Below are 19,944 nucleotides of genomic sequence, written 5' to 3' on the forward strand. Positions count from 1 at the left end.
ATTATCAGAAATATATCCCAAAGATATGTGAACCTATTATATAAATAAATAAAATCTCTATGAATCATCATCGAATTTTAAAAATAATAACTTTGAAACAAATATAAATCATAAAGGGAGGGAAAAAAAAACATTGCATTGTTTGACAATAAATAAGAACGTTTAAATATTTAATAATAAATCAATTTACTCGAAAAAAAAAATAGAATAGAACAAATAGTATAGAACAAATGAATGGAAGAATGAATATTTCCTAACGTTAAAAATGAAGTCATAAATCAACTTCGATTGGGCGCGTCAAGATAAGAGAGAAAATAAAGATATAAAAGGTGGAACAGAGAGAAGAAATATAAAAGATAGTAGGGGGGGGAAATGCGTTCATAAAAGAGAACAACGAGAATTGCAAAGCGCATTGCATTCCAAAAGCACGGTGAAAATCAAGAAACGTGTTGTGAGAAGTGTGTGAATCAATCATTTTGAACTACTATCTATTTCTGACCTTTTTTTTTTTAGAGTGACTATCACTCCAGATACATATGTTTTTTTTTTCCATTTACGTTATATATTATTTAAATATTTCGTTTATAATAATAAATTAATTAACACATTAGTGCTATATAAATTATTAAAAGTGGAGTATAAGGTATTATGTTATAATTATGAATGAAACTCGCGATGTAATAAAATTCTCATAAAATATTATATATAACATAAATTGTTAAAGGTTCAGGATGTCGGACAATGAGCGTGACGAAATATCTCGCGAAAGTGAAGATAACGTAGATGAGGTTAACACCGGAATAAATGAAAATGAAGACAAGGAAGATAACGATAAAGGCGAAAATAACAAGGAAAATAAAAATGACAAAAATAACAAAAAGGTACGAATTAAAAAATATATAATAGATGCTGATCCTACGGAAGAGTCATTCAAACCTAATCACTTAAATGAAATGTGTAAAGTTTATAAAAATAATGATAATGATGAAGAGAAAAATTCATCCGAGTAAAAAAAAAAAATAAATTTTCATTTCGAAAAGTAAAATTCCTTGTATATACTTTTTCCCAACAACTCGTGATTCGATAAATTTTAACCGATTTTTAATCCAGAAAAAAGAAACAAGAGAAAAAAGATATCAAAAATTAATATTTATAATAATATTAATTTATAATATTCTAACAAAAATCATCCTTACACAAAATACAAATTATCCCATATTGCGATATAAACATTATTGCTATTTTAGATATTAAATATTGGAGATCATTTTCACCGCCCTCGGATAATCGATCGATCGGATAACCTAAAAAAATTCGAGTAATCAACATTTTGCAATTGTACCAACATCTTCCTCCTTTCTTCCTTTTTAACCCAACGTAAACGTAAACGCAAACAATCGAAGATTATCGCATCGTCGTCTCTCTCCATCGTACGCTTTTTTGGCCGATCAAAGCCAAGTAGTGGCAGCGACAGTTGTTGGAAGAAGGGACAAGACTTGGCCACGAGCCAACATTCCACAGACGATTCTCCGCACAGCCATGAATGCAGCAGCGTTTCCTACATACGCCAAGAACTCTTATTACTGCTTCGCTTAGAATTACTAGACGGCCATTTATACATTTCAGATTTACACGACCGAAATTATTCCGTTCATAACGCGGCGATGCGTTCAAAGAAATTTTTCTGGAAATATCGAAGGAAGGAATAAGATTCTTCTTCTTTAATTTCTTTAATATTCTTTTCCTCTCTTTTTGTTTTTCATTTTAAATTTTCAAACAAATTTCTCTCCGAAGAAAAAAAAGAAAGAAAAAAAAGATACGTATCTCCCCTGTTATTTTTCCTCGCGAGACAAACAATCTTTATTTACTTGGAATTAACCAGACACTTGATTAACCCAGAATACAAAATTGGACGGAATAATATTCGAGTCACGAAACGTTTCGGTCATATCTCGTCGGAAAGAATATATCCTATCTAAAATCCCGCTTAGCTTTTAATCTCGTCCCTTTGAGGATCGGAAATGGATTTCTCAGGATAGCGAGACAATCTCGATCTCCCGATCCGGGCAAAGCTGCATCGAGGGGAAAAAAAAAAAAAAAAAAAAAGGAAAACAAAAATTTCCATCTTTCGAATCGTCCGTTCGAGACGAAACTTTTCGAAACGAGATTGATCGAGTCTTTGACCAACGTTAATTAATTATTTCACCAATTATTTCACGCTTTCATCGAGCATTTTCCAACGCGGATTAAATTCAAATTTGCGATTTGCACGATTAAACGTAACAATAATTATCCTCCGTTACATCATTTCTATCGAGATACACGAAAATCTGAATTTCCCAAGATTCGTTCGATAAATTAAATTCTGGGGAGAGGGTTAAAAATGCTTCGATTAACTCTTTCCTTTTTTCTTAATATTAATTAAACCGCGATAAATTAAATAATAATCTAATTATCCGTTTCAATAATTGAATGTATGTATGATTCGACAATATAATTGATTCGTAATAAACGTTGCAATAATAATGTAACGAAAACGATGAAATTAACACGTGACGTTTGCACGTTCGCAGCCAAAATTTCAATAACAAATTTTCATTAGGGGTTTGCAGTAACTTGTAGAAATTATTAAAACGGCTTAATTAGAAATGCCAACGAAACCCTGGCTTTCCCAGTGAATGAAATTTCGTAAATTCAACGACACGTTACATCTATTATTTTTATAATTACTATTGTTGTTGTTGTTATTATTATCATTATTATTATTATTATTATTATTATTGTTATTGTTATTGTTGTTGTTGTTGTTATTATTACTGTTTTAATTTTCCACCTCGTTACACCATCCCTCGATACGTTACACGTTTCCCAATTAAATTAAATCATTTGCATAACCATTTATCTTTTTGTCGTTCGTATGTATGTATGTATGTATATATACATACACACGTAATGCGTAACGTTTCAATTGTTTGAAACGTGATTTCTTTAACGCGAATAGAGTTCACGAGGGGGAAAAAAAATATGTGTGCACGTGATTTCGAAGCTTCGATTTATTTCTGTTTCTTGAAGACGAAAAAAAAAGAAAAAAAAAAAAAAGTAGCGTAAATGGATTTATATATTTTAATACGAGAAAAAAAATTTCATCGTACAACGCAGCTGTGAAAACGAATGAAATTTACGTATACGACAGAATAAATATGAAAAGGATAGGATAAAAAGAACTTTTTTCGAATACGAAATTTCGAAAAAGAACATCGAAAATTTATCACGGGGCGCGGACAGAATTTGCGAGGCTTTCATGTTTGCCCCAATTTGTTAAAATTTCATTCGAATTACATTTACACGAATTAATCGTGAGCTTTTGAGAAATTTGAATATTTTTCTATCCTTTTCTCGACGCAATAAAAAAGAAACCGATCGGTACGTAGAAGAAGAAGAAAATATTTGCAAACTGACTTGACAAATTGCCAGTTAATCTTAGTAAATTAAGCACAGCAATCGAACATAATTAATCCCACGAACCTGACCCGGATACAATGGATACGATTAATAATTAATTATAATGTACAAATTAATTATTACCGACGAGTTGTAAAACTAACGAGCCTGTAAAAATTAACAAAAAAAAAAAGTCTAAACGCAAAAAAAAAATATTTTTCCAAAATCGAATTCTTAAACAACGTACAATTCCAATTTATTTTATTATGTAATATATTTATTTTATTATACAATTATAATTATTTTATTCTATTATATGAATTAGAAAAAGTGTATAAAGTAAGAAAAATAGTTATCAAGTTTTCGTCACAGAAACCCTAAAATCTCAAAAAAATTTATACTAAAACTTGGTCGCTATATTCGTCAATTGAGTTCGTCCTTTTTCTCTAACCGGAACAACAAGTAGAAGACTTATCCATTATTAAGGAAAGTTCGCGAAAATATACATATTGAAAGAGGCTCGAATAGCGGAACTGAACTTTTATCTACGACAAGAATAAAAAAAATAAAAGCATGGCAAAGTTTTTTATTTCATTTTATTTCTATGATACGTATATCAACAAAAAAAAATTAACATTGTTGTTTAATGTATAATCACACTCGCCTATAATTTTAATAGACGTGACTTTACAAGCCACATCCATTCGGTTAAGAAGGATCGACCAACCGTCGATCAAATCGTTCGAACCAGATCGAACGGATCGAGAAGGAACGTTGTACATCTTCCACCCGTTATTTACAATATTCTTGTTGAGGCGAACGAGTTGGATACCCGCGGAGTGGGAGAGAACGATATGGCGCACGTGGAACGCGACCGCAGCCGACACAACTCGCGTTTCAATCAAGCCCCCTCGAGCCGGGAAGTCACGCGACGTTGAAATACCAGCGGCGTTCCAGGCGGCGGGTAGACCGAATTCCCTCTGTCTCTGCTACAACACGATCCTCCTTCATTTTCCTCGAGACTCTGCTTTCCTCAGCTTTCCACCACCCCGCCCACCCCCGTATATTTACGACCGATCGGGCTGCAACCCGGACACGCGGGGACGAGGAGGAGGAGGAAGGGGGCTGCTAAATCGAGGCATCGATTTCCGGTTGAAATGCCACAATCCGGTTGGAATTATTCTATTCAACGCAGGTCGTGTGCTTTGTGATTTTGAAAAAGTGGTGTCGAGGTGAGGCATCCCGGTAGGAATGTACTTTCTAAGACAAATTAATATTTTAATACATAAAAGTGTTTCAGAGATAAATAAACTTTTTTTATTCGGTTTCTCATCCCCTTTGCGATTGGAAGCGGTTAAAATCATTTTTCCATTTTGAAAAAGAGAAGAGATTTTGCAATACAAACGTCCATTTTGTATTTTCTAATTAATACTTTAATACACAGAAGTGTTTCAGAGATAAATAAACTTTTTTTATTCGGTTTCTCATCCCCTTTGCGATTGGAAGCGGTTAAAATCATTTTTCCATTTTGAAAAAGAGGAGAGATTTTGCAGTGGAAATATTCATTCTGTATTTTCTAAGACAAATTAATATTTTAATACACAGAAGTGTTTCAGAGATAAATAAACTTTTTTTATTCGGTTTCTCATCCCCTTTGCGATTGGAAGCGGTTAAAATCATTTTTCCATTTTGAAAAAGAGGAGAGAGATTTTGCAGTAGAAATGTCCATTCTATATTTTCTAAGACAAATTAATATTTTAGTAGAGAGAAATGTTTCAGAGATAGGCAGATATTTTTTTACGGTTGGAAACGGTTAAAATAAAAGAGATTTTGCAATACAAACGTCCATTTTGTATTTTCTAATTAATACTTTAATACACAGAAGTGTTTCAGAGATAAATAAACCTTTTTTATTCGGTTTCTCATCCCCTTTGCGATTGGAAGCGGTTAAAATCATTTTTCCATTTTGAAAAAGAGGAGAGATTTTGCAGTGGAAATGTCTATCCTGTATTTTCTGAGACAAATTAATATTTTAATGCACAGAAGTGTTTCACAGATAGACAGATATTTTTTTCCTCAGTTTCTCGATTTACGATTGATTCAATTTATGATCATTGAAAGTAGGAGGGATTAAAATCTGAAGCGATTAATAACGATAAATAAGTAAGACAAATTAATATTTCAATACACAATGTTTTAGAGATAGTTGAACTTGTACTTTTTCTTATTCCGTGAATTTCTCATCTCCTTTACGACTGATTCGATTTGTGGTCATTGAAAGTAGGGATGGTTAAAATCATTTTTTCTGTTCCATTTCCAGTTTAAATATCTGTCTTGTATTTTCCAAGATAAATTAATATTTTAATACACAATGTTTCAGAGATGGACTTGTACTTTTTTTTTTATTCTCATCCTCTGAAACGCGCATTTCCTATCGATTCGACTTGTGAAAATAGGGAGGGATTGTGAAGCTGGGAATCGAAGCGTTGATTCGTAATTAAAATCAATTTAATCTGCTGTTCGATTTCGAAAAAGAATGACTTATAAAATGATGATGACGTTCGAGAAAATTAATATTTGTAATGCAAATTGGTTTCAGAGGTATTTTGACGAGTCTATTCTTTCGATCATATCAATATGAAACGCGAATATTCATACGAATATTCGGAATGCAGGCTGTCAATCGATTCTAGATCAAGGCATCATGATTGCTGGAACAATGATCGTTCCAATAACAATCAACCCTTTTAAATAATATAAAAGTGACGTATCCTTGACAGTCATTGAATTTTTACAAAATTTCGTTACTTCTATTTTTTTTTTTCTTTCTTTCTTTTTATACATAAGCGAAGAATTTTGCATAAACCAAGTTCTCAACTTAATAGCAATTTGTAATAAGCTTTGAAAGTTCGAATCGATAAAAAAAATCGAATCAAGAAGGTTATTGATACAGGCAAATTGACAAATCCTCTAAGCTGCGCGTTTATTAAAAAAATCTAGACATAAATTTATTCCGGTTAATCCAATAATCTACGATAAAAGATTCAGCCATTATCTGTTCAATCCCATACTTCAAAAACTGCGTCCAACTTTTTTTTATAAATGAATGAAGGATCATAATTTATCTTTTGAGAAAAATGTGATATTAATCACAGTGTCATCATCGAACTAATTCCGTTCGATAAAATGAGAACTCAACGATATAATATAATATTAATTAAAATTCGATCCCTCTTCGAAAATTTATTATATATATTTTTTTTTTCCCCTAAGTTCGCGACATCGATCGAAAATAATTCGAATCGAATATCGTGCGTGCGAATTTCGATTCGATTGAGATAACCTGGTCTAATATTGATTTACGGAGGATTTTTATCATCGACAGTTGTTCTTTTTTTTTTTTTTTCTTTCTTTTTTCACCGCCACCAGAGAACCAAAAACAAAATATTTGATTTATTTAATTGTTTATACGCGAATCAATTTAAGAGTTATGATTCACTTGTTTTTCATCATCATTTATTCTCGCGTTCTCTTTTTATCTCTACATTTTCCCGCCACTCCCCTTTCTTTTATTTATTTCTAGTTTTCGCATTTTTCTTCTCCTTTCTTTTTTTTTTTTCCCCGAGTCACACTTTTCCTAAGTTTATGACGCGGGGAGAATATTTTCAAAAATTTATACAGCTCCGTTTCATTTATTGGAAAAACTTTTTCGAAAGTTAAATTGATATTTAGTTTGCACACCTGTCGCGCCTGCGTTATTTATCTTAATTAACAAATCTAAATACATTTACGAATTTATTCGATTAGGTATAGATAAACAAATAAAATTACAAAATATTCGATAAAAATAAAAAAAAATATATATATATTTCCACCACGGAACGACTCTATATACATATATTGTTGTAAAATTAGAAATTTAAATTTTATTCTTCGGAAATGAAAAGAAGAAAAAAAAAAATATCGTAAAAAAAATCGTTACGATATTGTATTTTTTCCTATTAAATTTTTATCGTTCCTCCCAATTTTTTCGTGAATAAAAAGAAGAGAGAGAAAATAAAGAAACGGAAGAAACAAATGCGCGCAATCGAGTGGAAAAGATTCGGTTTCTGGAAAATTCGGGAGAGGAGGATATCGCACTCGCTCGTGCGAGATTATTTATATTCCGATAGGATGGAAACCGATAAAACTGTCGAATAGCCAGCACACGTGATGAAATATGAAAATATTGCTCGTTTTTCATAACTCGAAGAGGCTGCATTCGTATATACGATGATTTCGTTATATATATATATAGGTATAAATTTGGCAATGGATCCACTACGATAGTGAAAAAAATCTTAATAAAATAGATGCATAATGCATAGGTATAATGGAAAGGATCGATCGAGTGGAGCAAGATAAAGGCGATGAAAATTTCGAGAGTGATAAATTGATACCGTGAGATGTCAAGGTAACGTAAACATTCTTTTCAAAGCGTTTACTCGTGCAACATACTGATTTGGTCGTTTAAGGACACCTTGTATATATATATGGTTTCACGTCAAAACGAAGGACAAAAAGTTGATCCATAAAAATTTCGAAGTAAGACTCGAAGAAGATAGAATAAGAGAGAAGCGTGCGAAAAGAAAGTTTTGTGCATCGACTTTTGCGTTCGTATAAAATCGATAAATGTCGTGTAAAATATAATGATATCGTGTATAAGCAAATGTTGAGAATTTAAGGGATAAAAAGTTTGTTAAAACTTATCCTTTTAGGGGGGAGGAATTTAATTTTCCATCGGCGAAATATATCGATCGATCATTGTGAATATATATATATATATATATATATATATATATTTATATCTATGTGTTTGCATTTATTACATGTTGTTTGAAAATAATCGACAAATTACTTACATTGTAATAATATAATATCGGATAAGATAATATCGGAAAAAGAAAAAGAAACGCGAGGAAAAATGGAAAGAATCAAATAACATTATGTTTACACGACAATCTTTATATACATAAGATAAAGTATTAAAAATAATTTTTAATTACTATTTCGCGAAATGTATCATTATTTTATAATGTAACATTGATCTCGAGAAAATTATCACGAATAATAGCTCAAACAAGGAACGGCAAGCAAATTTATCCAAAGCAAATACGCGTATCGCGATATTTATATACATTTTCAAGAATGAAAGAATCTTTCATTTCCCTATGGTATTCCATAAAAATTTCAATTACACCGCACAAATATCGAATCCAGTCGTGGCGATATATAACTACAGATATTAAGTTCATTTTATTATACACGATAGATGTGTTACAATACATATATATATATCTCTTTCCATTTCGATTATGCGAATCATTTCCTGCCCCGTACAGGAAGAGACGAGGAAGTAATTTGAAATTTTCGATTGATGAATAATATGTGTGGATAACACGCGTGTATCGTGCGAACATTCACGATGAGATAGATCGCGACGATATCGATAAATGTCCCTCCGAATAATAAAACTGATGACAGATATTCCGAATCGATGATTCTCGGGGAAATGAATGATGAATCTCTGCGCGGGGATCGACGACTGATCGTACGAATTTTCCACGATAATTTATAACTGACCGTATAATAATGTATAATAATTATAATCAAGTTTCGTGGAAGTGGAACACTCGAATCGATTCAACCGATGGGTTATTACGATGGGAATATACCTGTCCTTCTCCTTGATACGTATCAGATATCAACCTGTGATACGATCCACGATATACACTTGTGATTATTAGAGTTTGTTATTTAGTGCCACTCTTCGCTAGTTTCTTCACTTTTATCGGATTTTAATATATCGTCGACTTTTCCCATTGATTGGGAATTATTGTACTGAATATTGCGATAAATATTTTGATATTTATTATATTATTGCAATAAAGATTTATTTACCAAATTTAGTCAGCTATTGAAATAAATATTTTAATCGATGGTTGGCAACAAAATATTACTACTGCATAATATACGCTTTGATATATTTTTCTATCCTTTAGAAATTTTTGTTACTAAATTTAGTCAGCTGCTGAACATTGAAATAAATATTTTAATCGACTGGTTGGTAACAAAATATCACTATATAATGTATACGCTTTCGTATATTTTTTATCGTTTCAAGATTTTAATAAATTTAATCGGCTAATAAATATTTTAATCGATTAATAATTGGTAAGAAAACATTATTATATAATATACGCTTTGGTATATTTCTATCATTTGAAGATTTTACTAAATTTAATTAGCTAATTGAAATAAATATTTTAATCGATGGTTGGTAACAAAATATTACTACTATATAATATACGTTTTGATATATTTCTATTGTTTGAAGATTTTTGTTACTAAATTTAGTCAGCTACTGAACATCGATAAAATAAATATTTTAATCGATGGTTGGTAACAAAATATTACTACTATATAATATACGCTTTGATATATTTCTATTGTTTGAAGATTTTTAATCATTTTTAATCTAAATTTAATCAGCTACTGAATATTGAAATAAATGTTAATTAATGATTGGTAACAAAATATTACTATATAATGTACGCTTTCGTATATTTCTATTGTTTGAAGATTTTACTAAATTTAATCAGCTACTGAATATTGAAATAAATGTTAATTAATGATTGGTAACAAAATATTACTATATAATGTACGCTTTGATATATTTCTATTGTTTGAAAATTTTACTAAATTTAATCAGCTACTGAATATTGAAATAAATGTTAATTAATGATTGGTAACAAAATATTACTATATAATGTACGCTTTCGTATATTTCTATTGTTTGGAGATTTTTTGCTAGTAATTTTTTTACCCCTAGATTTTAATGAACCGTATTATTAACATTACTAAACAATGCAGCTATATCATCATATCGCAATGAATATTTTATTTCCAATATTGTATATATTATATATATTTATTCGCGTATTATCATCGATGAAAATTAATTCACGCGTTATAAATATCTGTTATAATATCTGTGTATTTTATACATTTTTTTCAATTTTATTTTTATCACCAGTTTCATCCCACCAGTTCATTTTTTAAATTTCCACAAAAGAATAAATAACATTTGGAAATGGCAACAACCGTAAACATTAAATAATTACCAATCCATGAGAAAAACAATATTTAGATGAATCGATCATTGCGAACTACCAATACTGCTATCAATTTTTATCCAAGCCTGGACATGGAGAGAGAAAAAGAGGCACAAAACGAAATGGGGAGAAAAAAAACGAGATAAAGAGAAATAAACGAAAGCGTAATTATTTTGATATATATATCGTTATTAAAAAAAAAAAAAAAAAAAAAAAAAAAGCAAAAAATTTCGTCACCCACCACCGATTTCAACTTCTCTTCGAATTTTCCGCGTCGCGAGTTAAATCGCTGCACACGATCGGCCGCACCGACTCGTCGCGTGCATTTGTGCAATAAACCAAAAACAATTGGCAGATTAGAATTCGCCAGATTCACGTGACCCTGGCACGTCGTCGAGCTCATTGATTTCAAGATCGGATCAGGTAAATAATGGACTGTTACTTTCACGCCTGACCACCCATAAACCATAAATTAACTCCATACACAGGAAATTGTTCTCGAGTCCCTTTTCGTTACGGTACTTGCCTCAAGGTAAACGTTATTTTTGGTACAACGGTGATGACAATTATTGTTATATCAAAATTGAGTGTGGCATGTGGCTCTTTTCCAAATCTTTTGAAAGATTCATGAAACGAAAAACGTTAATATAAACGAAAATTGATCTCGACTTCGTCCGTCGCAATAAGTTCTAATTCTAGCAAAGATTACTTTTGGTACAAAGATGATGGATCATTTATATGCGTTTCTTACATCGAAAAGTGCAATTGCTTCGCTTCGAATTTCGATGCTGAAGTAAAAATTGTCCATGTATCCTTGTATCAAAAATTCACAAAAATTTTCACAAATCTTGGAAATCTTTTCACAACACTGGAAAAGAGCAATTGCTTTACAATTGCCATTCGATTTTGATCCTTATATATATAAATAAAAGAATCTTTATTACTTTTATTTGTTGTTTTTCGTTATCTAAATAAAAGTTCGTGTCGAACGCTATGCATTGTCCAATAAGAAAAATAATTGTAGCTCTTGAAAACATTTCGATTGATTCGCATTTGATGCCTTTTTAAGATTAATTAAGATAAAATTTTTAAAATATTTTAATATTATCCTTTTCGTTATACATAAGTATTATTTTCACAATAAAATTTATTAAGAATAATTTATCTGAAGATTCAGATGAATGGAAGATGAATTGTATCGTGCGAAAGAAAAATATTTAAAAAAAAATTATCATCAATATCGAAAAAGATGGGGGGAAAAAAATATATCCATGCGTTTTTCAATATTTGCCTGATGAATACTTACTTCACGCACGCTTATTATAAATTTTAAATTCGTTTTGCAACGAAAGAAATAAGATTTAAACTAATAATTCTCGATAATTTTTAATACGATGAATTTTCTTCTTTTTTGTAAAAAAAAATGTCCCTTTTCGAACTCGCGCCAAAATTTTCCCCTCGATAAAAATCCTTTCATATGTACGCAAGCCTTTGGCAAATAACTCGATATTTGAGAATCGAAGCCGAAAGATTAAATTTCTCTCGTTGTTCCGATTTGAAAAAAAGGAAGGAAAAACTGGCACGAAAGGGGGCATCCCTATTTTTCACATTTTCTCAAAGTGAACAATTATTGCAAAAAGGGATAAAAAAAAAATATTTGGAATAAAAAGTATATCTACAAACACGCATGGTCAACATTTACGAGCATTACGAGAAATTCACGACTCGAGATTGCAGTTGTTGAAAAATTTTTTCTTACACTAAAAAAAGTAGAAAAAGAAGATACATGTACGCGCATAAGCCGCTTCGTTTTCCAAACAATTTGAAAAGCTGGATGTGCGTTCATCAAAACCTTCCAACGAATATTCTGGATTATTTTCCAATCGAGAAATATTCGGGCGGGAAAAATAGTGTTTAACAGTGAAGATGAAGAATAAAGTTCTCGAAAAAAAAGAATAAAATTCTATTATCCGTTAAAATTCGATTAAAAAAAAAAAAAAGAAAAAGGAAAAATAACATCGTATATACAATCGTATAATTGAAAAGAATTCGACGACACTCACTTGAAGAAGTAAGTATCGTTGACGTAGCCGAAGAAGGGGACGGTGTAGGTCAACATCCAAATATTTCCACCCCCGCAATCGTAGTAAGGCTTCGACCATCTTCCATCCTCGTATCTCACCGTCAATATCTCGTCCTCCTCTCGTTCCGTGTGCGTGGTCTCGTTCAACGTGTACGTGTGAAAACCTGCGAAACCAAAGAATCAACCCCCTTTCTTAATTATTATTAACAATAATCGCTCTCAATTCTTATTAATTAAACTAGTTAGAACTAGTATCAATAACCGAAACGTCGTATCGATTAACTACACTACAGCCATCTATGCATACCACCAATGCATAACCGAATTAAATATCACGTGACGTTTCCACGTAATAAACGTTCTTATTCCACACTATTATGACATTTTATTCACGATAAAATTGTGTTCTTACAGGGACCACGCTACAGAGGGAAAATTATAGGCGGAAGAATCGAAGGGAAATACAACGTGAGGCGCAAACACAGTCGAAAGTGTATATAAAAACAGGAGGAAATTGGACGGGAAGGCGGAAACGGATGCGAGTCCCTCGGGTTACGGAGGACATCTACCAGTTTCGAGCCACTCTGTATGTTATTCGACGAGAAGGGAACGTATCGGGAATTTGTCTTGGAGAATTGCGGGAATAAAAATCCTCGTGAATCGTGGAAACGATCGTTATTTATTCCGCCTCCATCATCGCCGCTTTATTCATCGTCCGAAGCCTGTTTCCATTTCCTCTTTAAATCTTGGAATATCTCGGGATGTGTCCTCTCTCAGGGAGGAGAACGAATGTGAGAACGTTCGAAAATATTATCTCGCGCGGAGGAGATTTAAATAAATTTTTTATTCGATCGAATGATAGCGATTTGATTTAAGAAATCTTCCTTGAAATCTACTCTAACGATTCTTCATCTGAGTGAAAATGTGAAAAATGTTACGCGAAGGATTGTCTGTTTATTTTCAATGATCTGATTTAAAGTCGTGATGATTCATGAGAAGAAGTGAAAATTTGAAAATATTGTATTGCATCTTCTTCGTATTTCGTATACACGAGAGGATCGAACGTTTGAAATTTTATGCATCGATCGATCGCAAGGATTGAGATTCTTTCTGCGAATGATAGCGATTTGATTTAAAATCTGCTCTAAAGCGTCTTTTATCGATGATTCCCTCGCGGGAGGAAGGGATATCGGGATGAATGGGGCATTCGAAGTGGAAATCATTTCATAGAAATTTAAGAAAGAGACTTTCTGTCCGTTTCCGTATGAAAAGATTCGATCGACGAGGAATTTTATTGGGTCAACTATAACGATCGCGATCTGATTTAAAGTCTGCTCTACGCCGTCCTTTTATCGATTCTCTCGCGAGAGCAAAAAATAGTTCCGGCCGAGCGTTCCATATATTCGAAAATATCATTTCGTTGAGAATTAAAGAAAGGAATTTTTGTCGTAATATCCGACAAGATTCATGTCAGATGGAATTTTATCAAATCAATTTTTATTAAGAATGAATCGTTGAGTTTTTTTTTTTTTTTTCTGTAATGATTTAATTTAAAATCTAAATTATTCTTTATTGATAATTTGCAAGCTTGGCTACAATAAGAGAGTTTCAAGAGTTTTAAGATAATTAAAGAAGAACGATTCATCACATTAAGAGGAAATAATCCAGCCATACTTTGAATAATATATATTCTTTTATTTACATTCTTCAAGATAAATAGAATTGAATTTGTAATTCTAATGAGAAATATAGTTGATGATGGAATTATGTTATGATAGAATTTAAAATTTAACATAAAACAATAGAACAATAGAACCATAGAATAATAAACCTTTAAGAATTCAAGACATAATACACACATTTATCAATATGCATCTAAAAACAAATATCAAATATTTGTTCATCAAGTATTAATACTGTAGTAATATTGACACAGATTAGAGATAAGATATGATGTAGATATAGGTACATAGGTAACAATGTATATATACATAGTATGATTTCATAGTTAATATACAATATAAATATAGATACTTATATAGATATTAAACATTGATTAAATATCCATCTTTATAACAAAATCTTAAAATTTAAGAAATCTTGTCTAACGAGAATACATATTACAACAATTTGATATTAATGTATTATTTACATTAATATCACAATATCCTTAAACCTATTTTATTCATTTCAAGTTTTTTCAATATTCCAACAATGTTCAAAAGGAAATAACATCTCAATATTCTAACAATTCAAATTAACAAGTAATTAAGTATTTATTAAAAGATTCCTTTTCTAGAAATCTATTTTAATATCTAACAATATATCTAAAAAATTCTTCAAAGAGAAATTCATAGTTATCAAATATCATCCCTGATTAAAAAATCTCTTCAATAACAATCAGGATAGAGCATCTATTTTATTCATCTCTGATATTCATAACTTGATAATATTTAAAAAGAAATTCAGAATTACCATTCTTCAATCATTTTTCCACCTTGAATATTCCCAATATTCTAACAAATATTAAAAAAAAGAAAGATTTAAACCACGTTATATTAAGTCTCCTCTGCCTCATTATCGAGCACATTCTTCGAACCAAGAGCCAAATTACACCAAGAGTCTATAAGACATCTCACCCCACTACCATAAGGCCAACTGACAGTAAATTGTTACTCAATAAAGGTTAAAGTCGAAGAAGAAAGAGAAGCCAAGTTACATCCTCGCTCGCGGAGAGAAATGAGGGCGCAGGAGTCGGGCGGATATAGGGAAGCTGCAATAAAGCGCAGTGATCATAGTTAGCCTATGAGAGTGGGGAACGAGGATAGGTTAGGATGTGAAGTTATCGGCGGAGTAAAACGGGCCGAACGAATGAAGACAGTTCCGTCGATGTACCGGTGCAAATAACGTTTCTCGCATTCCCGGATATGGGGTGAACCCGATAAAGCCGGGGCAATTTCTTCTGGGACGGAAGCCCACGGCAAATAAGAACGTTATCGGGTGGACAGAGCAGGAAACGAAAGCGGCTAAGGAAACAACGGCCTCGACCAACCTTATTTCCGTCATCTACCCTTCGTTTCCTTTTTTGATCACCTCTTACGATTTTCCCTTTCCCTCCCCCCCCTTTCTTTTTTCTTTTCCTTATCGACGTCAATCACGATTCCCTTTAATAATAGTTGGTTCGAACGTTCGAAGCAAGATGTAATTATTCGTTTCTGGATCATTTTTAAGTTTTTGTTTGAGATATTTTATTACTTTTTTTTTAAATAATTATTTCTGGATGTGATTTTAAGAAAAATTTGAAGTGAGTCCTTTTTCGTGGAATCATTAAATAATAATCATTTTAATTGTAATTTAACTAAACATTTAATCAAAGATCAATTAAATTTATCTTAGTTACTAATATTATTTATCTTATCAATCTATTAATACACAAATGTGTAATCAATATCTAATCGCACGCTAAAACGTGTCCAAGATCAAGTAGATATGTATATATATATATATGACATATGATCATACAGATTTGATCTTGACATATATGTATTTCAATTTAATTACTAATTTCTTAATATCATCATAAAAATAACATTATTTTTAATATTTATGATATATTAAGTAATATAATATACGGTATAAATATTTCGTGAAAAGGAACTGGCGCATTATTTTTTATCTTTCCTATACGAGTTATTATCCTCCGAGTGAAAAGGAAAAACGAGCACGACAAGCCGTCCCATTGTTTCCCATTCTCGAGAAATCTGAGAGACAGTTCAGAACTGTTAATTAATTCCTTCGTCGAAAATATCTCGCTCATTCTATAACATTTTTTAATATTTCTTCGTTGGAAAATAAATATCATGCCTCATAATTATCCAATTGAGGATGAGGCAAACGAAAGAAGCAAAGCGTTTTATATCGAAACGTATTCGGACGAAATAATCCGCGTAAACAAATATCTCCGTTCCGAAAACATCTCGAGCCACGTGTTATTTCACGATCGAGAAAAATCTATCGATCGAAGACACGTATTTAACGAAACAAAAATTGGGTCAACGTAACTCTAAACACGCGGATATCCTGATGAAAAACTTTATACACGGCTATTCGATACGAACTAGTTATTCATAAAACATAGAGTATATCCAGATGCTGCGGGTTGTCGTTAAATTGCAAATTTTCGAGTACACCAAAATACCTTGGGAGCGTTAAAACGGAACTATAACCATTGAAAATATACGTTGACCTAAAAATTCCTCTAGGGATACGCGACAGAGAGCGCCACTGTATAACGTTGTTCGTAGAGAGTCGCATCTTCGAGACGCAAATTACTAACGATTTCAACATATTCATAACAGTATAGTATAGTTTGGTATATGTATATACATAAGAGTAAGAAAACCGTGTTAATGCTGTTTCTACATTGAATTATTAATTTGAAACATCGTACGGATCGTAACATAACTTGGCAAGATTTACCAATTAACCTTAGCGTCCTTGTACCTATAATTTCTCTGCCTTGTACCATCAGCATAATTGACCATATAATATGTGAGAAACAACGGAATGTATGATTTTGCACTAGATGTATTAAGCTGGCTTAAGGTTAAGGTTAAGTTATTTTGCTTTGACTTTTAATAATTTAATTATTTGATAAATATATTAAAATACGATTGAGAAAGATTCTTAGATCCTAATTTGACACGATTGCTAATTAATTTATTCGATCCTTAATCATTAACGATTGCTTAATCGTATAAAAGAAGTACATTGTACATCAACGTTGCCAACAAACAAATGATCTTTCTTTATCCCTTCCATCTGATACCGTCACGTGATATGCTAGTAAAAAGAAAGAATTCCCTAGATTGCGTGAGACTAAACTCATATGAAAACAGAATACTTGAGTAAAATAGCAATAAATAATATATTTGACTAACTCGTAGTCAATTTGATTGTTCGTGCGTGTTACAGATTGAACGTTTTGCTCGATTAAGAGATATATATATTTATTTCAATGAAACGTGATCCAATCTACTAACCAATCTCTTAGACATCTTTATATTTAATTTTTGTTTAGTAGAAGGAAATCTTATTGAATTTTTATGAAGTACAAGATAAAAATTATTCGTTTTTTTATTGAATACAAGTAATTTATTCTCTCTATTTTCTCACAATTTTTTACCAATAAAAATCGTATTACTTTCTTTTTTACTTCTCGAAGCAAGTTCGAAAATCTTCGAGGAAAAGCAAAAATTATACCAGTGACCTACTATTACACTCCGAATATCGAATTGATTCTGAATCTTTCCTCCGCCAAGATTCGTTCAGGATCTTTTTTTAATTGGAAACAAGTTTTTTTAAAGTTTGCAAATAGAAAGTTTTTCGCTGAATTCGGCACGGATCGATTGTAACGTGAAAATGAAACGAAGTTCTATCGAACAACTTTCCAATCGAATATTTAGTTATAATACAAAAGATTTCAAGTGGAAGTAAAGTGGAGTTTGTTTTTACAGATCTTCAACGCTGTGTTTCGATCATTTTATCATCATCAATTTTATCATCAACATTCTTTCGAATTGTTCATAAAGTCGTCTATTGATACAATTTAACGAAATCGAATATAAATAAAATCTACCAGAATCTAGAATCTTAAGTGAATGTTTTACGTATATATATATTAAAAATTATTTATAATTCTGATTCTATTTATAATATAAGATATGAATGAAATACACGATACATTATAATCTATTTCGTTATTTAACTATTAATACAAACCAATCCTTAATCCAATCAGTTTAAATAGTAATTCGCTGATACCAACCAAATCTGTGATAAATCTTGTAACAGAATTACACTCTTAACTCGACCTCTTCCTCCATTCCATCTTCAACATCATTTGACACATACAAATTCTCAAATGTTGAATTGGAACAAAACTTTTTAATAAAAAATTAATATTCATAATATCTAGAAATAAATAAACTTCACATCGTAACAGTATACAAATTCAGTGAAGCAATGTTTACTTTTACTTATCTCACATTTTTATACATTCATTTAATCCCTATTAAAAAAATTATCCGGAGCGGAAGATTTTAAAAATGGCGCCTTTGCAAACGCTCGGTTTCTGTAATGCGAAAAACGACCGCTAGTTGCACGAAACAATTAACCTCAAATTTAAACGTCGCTCGTAGCTAAAGTGTCAACCGAACCGTATTGGCTGGTGTGGTGTGATATAGTTTCTTTCTAGGGAGGCATAGTGGCATAGAGGTTGGTAAAAACAAAATAAACAGAAACAAATGATAAATTTTATTCCAAAGAAAAAGCGTTTTTAATTTCCAGCTGCCTGCTATCGAAAATAAAAGAAAAAGAAAGAAAAAAAAATCTTCAAATACTTCATAACTACGTGAAAACACGCTGACGAAATGAGATCACTTCCACTTCCTTTTTTTTTTTCCTCCCCCCTCTCTCCAACCGATAAATATCCATTCCAGTCCAAGCTTGATGGTCGAATTCCGTTCGAGCTAAGGGGATTTTCTTATCCTTGGTATCCCCGGTATCCCCGGTTACATCACAAGAGAAAATGAGGTTCATTGCGACGTGCAGAGGTATCCGCAAACGTTCTCGGCATATTGGTTGAAATCTGGATATATCGTCAGACGACGACGTCACTTGCAGCACCGATAACGAAACGATATTAGCACAAGCGTGTATCCAGCTTAAGCAGGATTTGCCCTCGTGATCACGTGATCGGGAATGCGCTCCCCCCGCCATTTTGCGACGATCAGGCAGCTTTCATTATCAAATACCGTGTTGGACCGTGTTGGGTAATGTGAATTAATTAAAAGGGGGGGAACGTGTCCGGATTACCGTCTCGAATTCCGTGCTTGAAACCGGGCATCCGCTCAAGAAAGACGGTGCTCGGAACGAAAGTATTCGACGAATTTGAAATGCTAACCTTTTTTTGCGTGTTATATTCTCGCCGCTCCGTGTTTGTGTTGTTTCTGAACGAGGGAAATTATGTATACATGTATGTATATGAAAGCTCGAGAGGCGATTATCACGTTGATCGTTGGTTTTTTAATGTGATAAAAATTAAAGATAGCAACATTTATTGATAATGGCGATTATTTTTCAACGAGAAAATTTTATTTATTGTATTTTTAATCTAGAGCTTGTCTTATTTCTTATGGAAAAACTTGTAAAATTATGTAATTTAATCGAGTGGGCATTATTTTGGATCGTTTCAAAATTTGGAAA

General features: G+C 31.8%; 1 protein-coding gene and 1 long non-coding RNA gene across 3 annotated transcripts in view; one reads left to right on the top strand and one right to left on the bottom strand.

Moving 5' to 3' along the window:
- Positions 1–19,944, bottom strand: part of LOC100867051 (metabotropic glycine receptor) — a 146,016-nt gene that overhangs the window by 91,869 nt on the left and 34,203 nt on the right. Inside the window, exon 2 of the mRNA XM_086906187.1 lies at positions 12,659–12,842. Coding sequence (XP_086762313.1) covers positions 12,659–12,842 — 184 coding nt within the window. The remainder of the gene's footprint in view (positions 1–12,658; positions 12,843–19,944) is intronic.
- Positions 367–13,534, top strand: LOC147657934 (uncharacterized). Of its 2 annotated transcripts, none has more exons than XR_015291602.1 (3): positions 367–643; positions 725–881; positions 13,093–13,534. It is a non-coding gene; the product is annotated as an uncharacterized LOC147657934 (long non-coding RNA). The 2 variants fall into 2 exon arrangements; XR_015291603.1 differs by lacking the exon at positions 13,093–13,534 and adding an exon at positions 1,248–2,118.

Source organism: Apis florea, unplaced genomic scaffold (genome assembly GCF_048593485.1).
Source record: "Apis florea isolate Af1SG1 unplaced genomic scaffold, ASM4859348v1 contig_2492_pilon, whole genome shotgun sequence".
Taxonomy (NCBI): domain Eukaryota; kingdom Metazoa; phylum Arthropoda; class Insecta; order Hymenoptera; family Apidae; genus Apis; species Apis florea.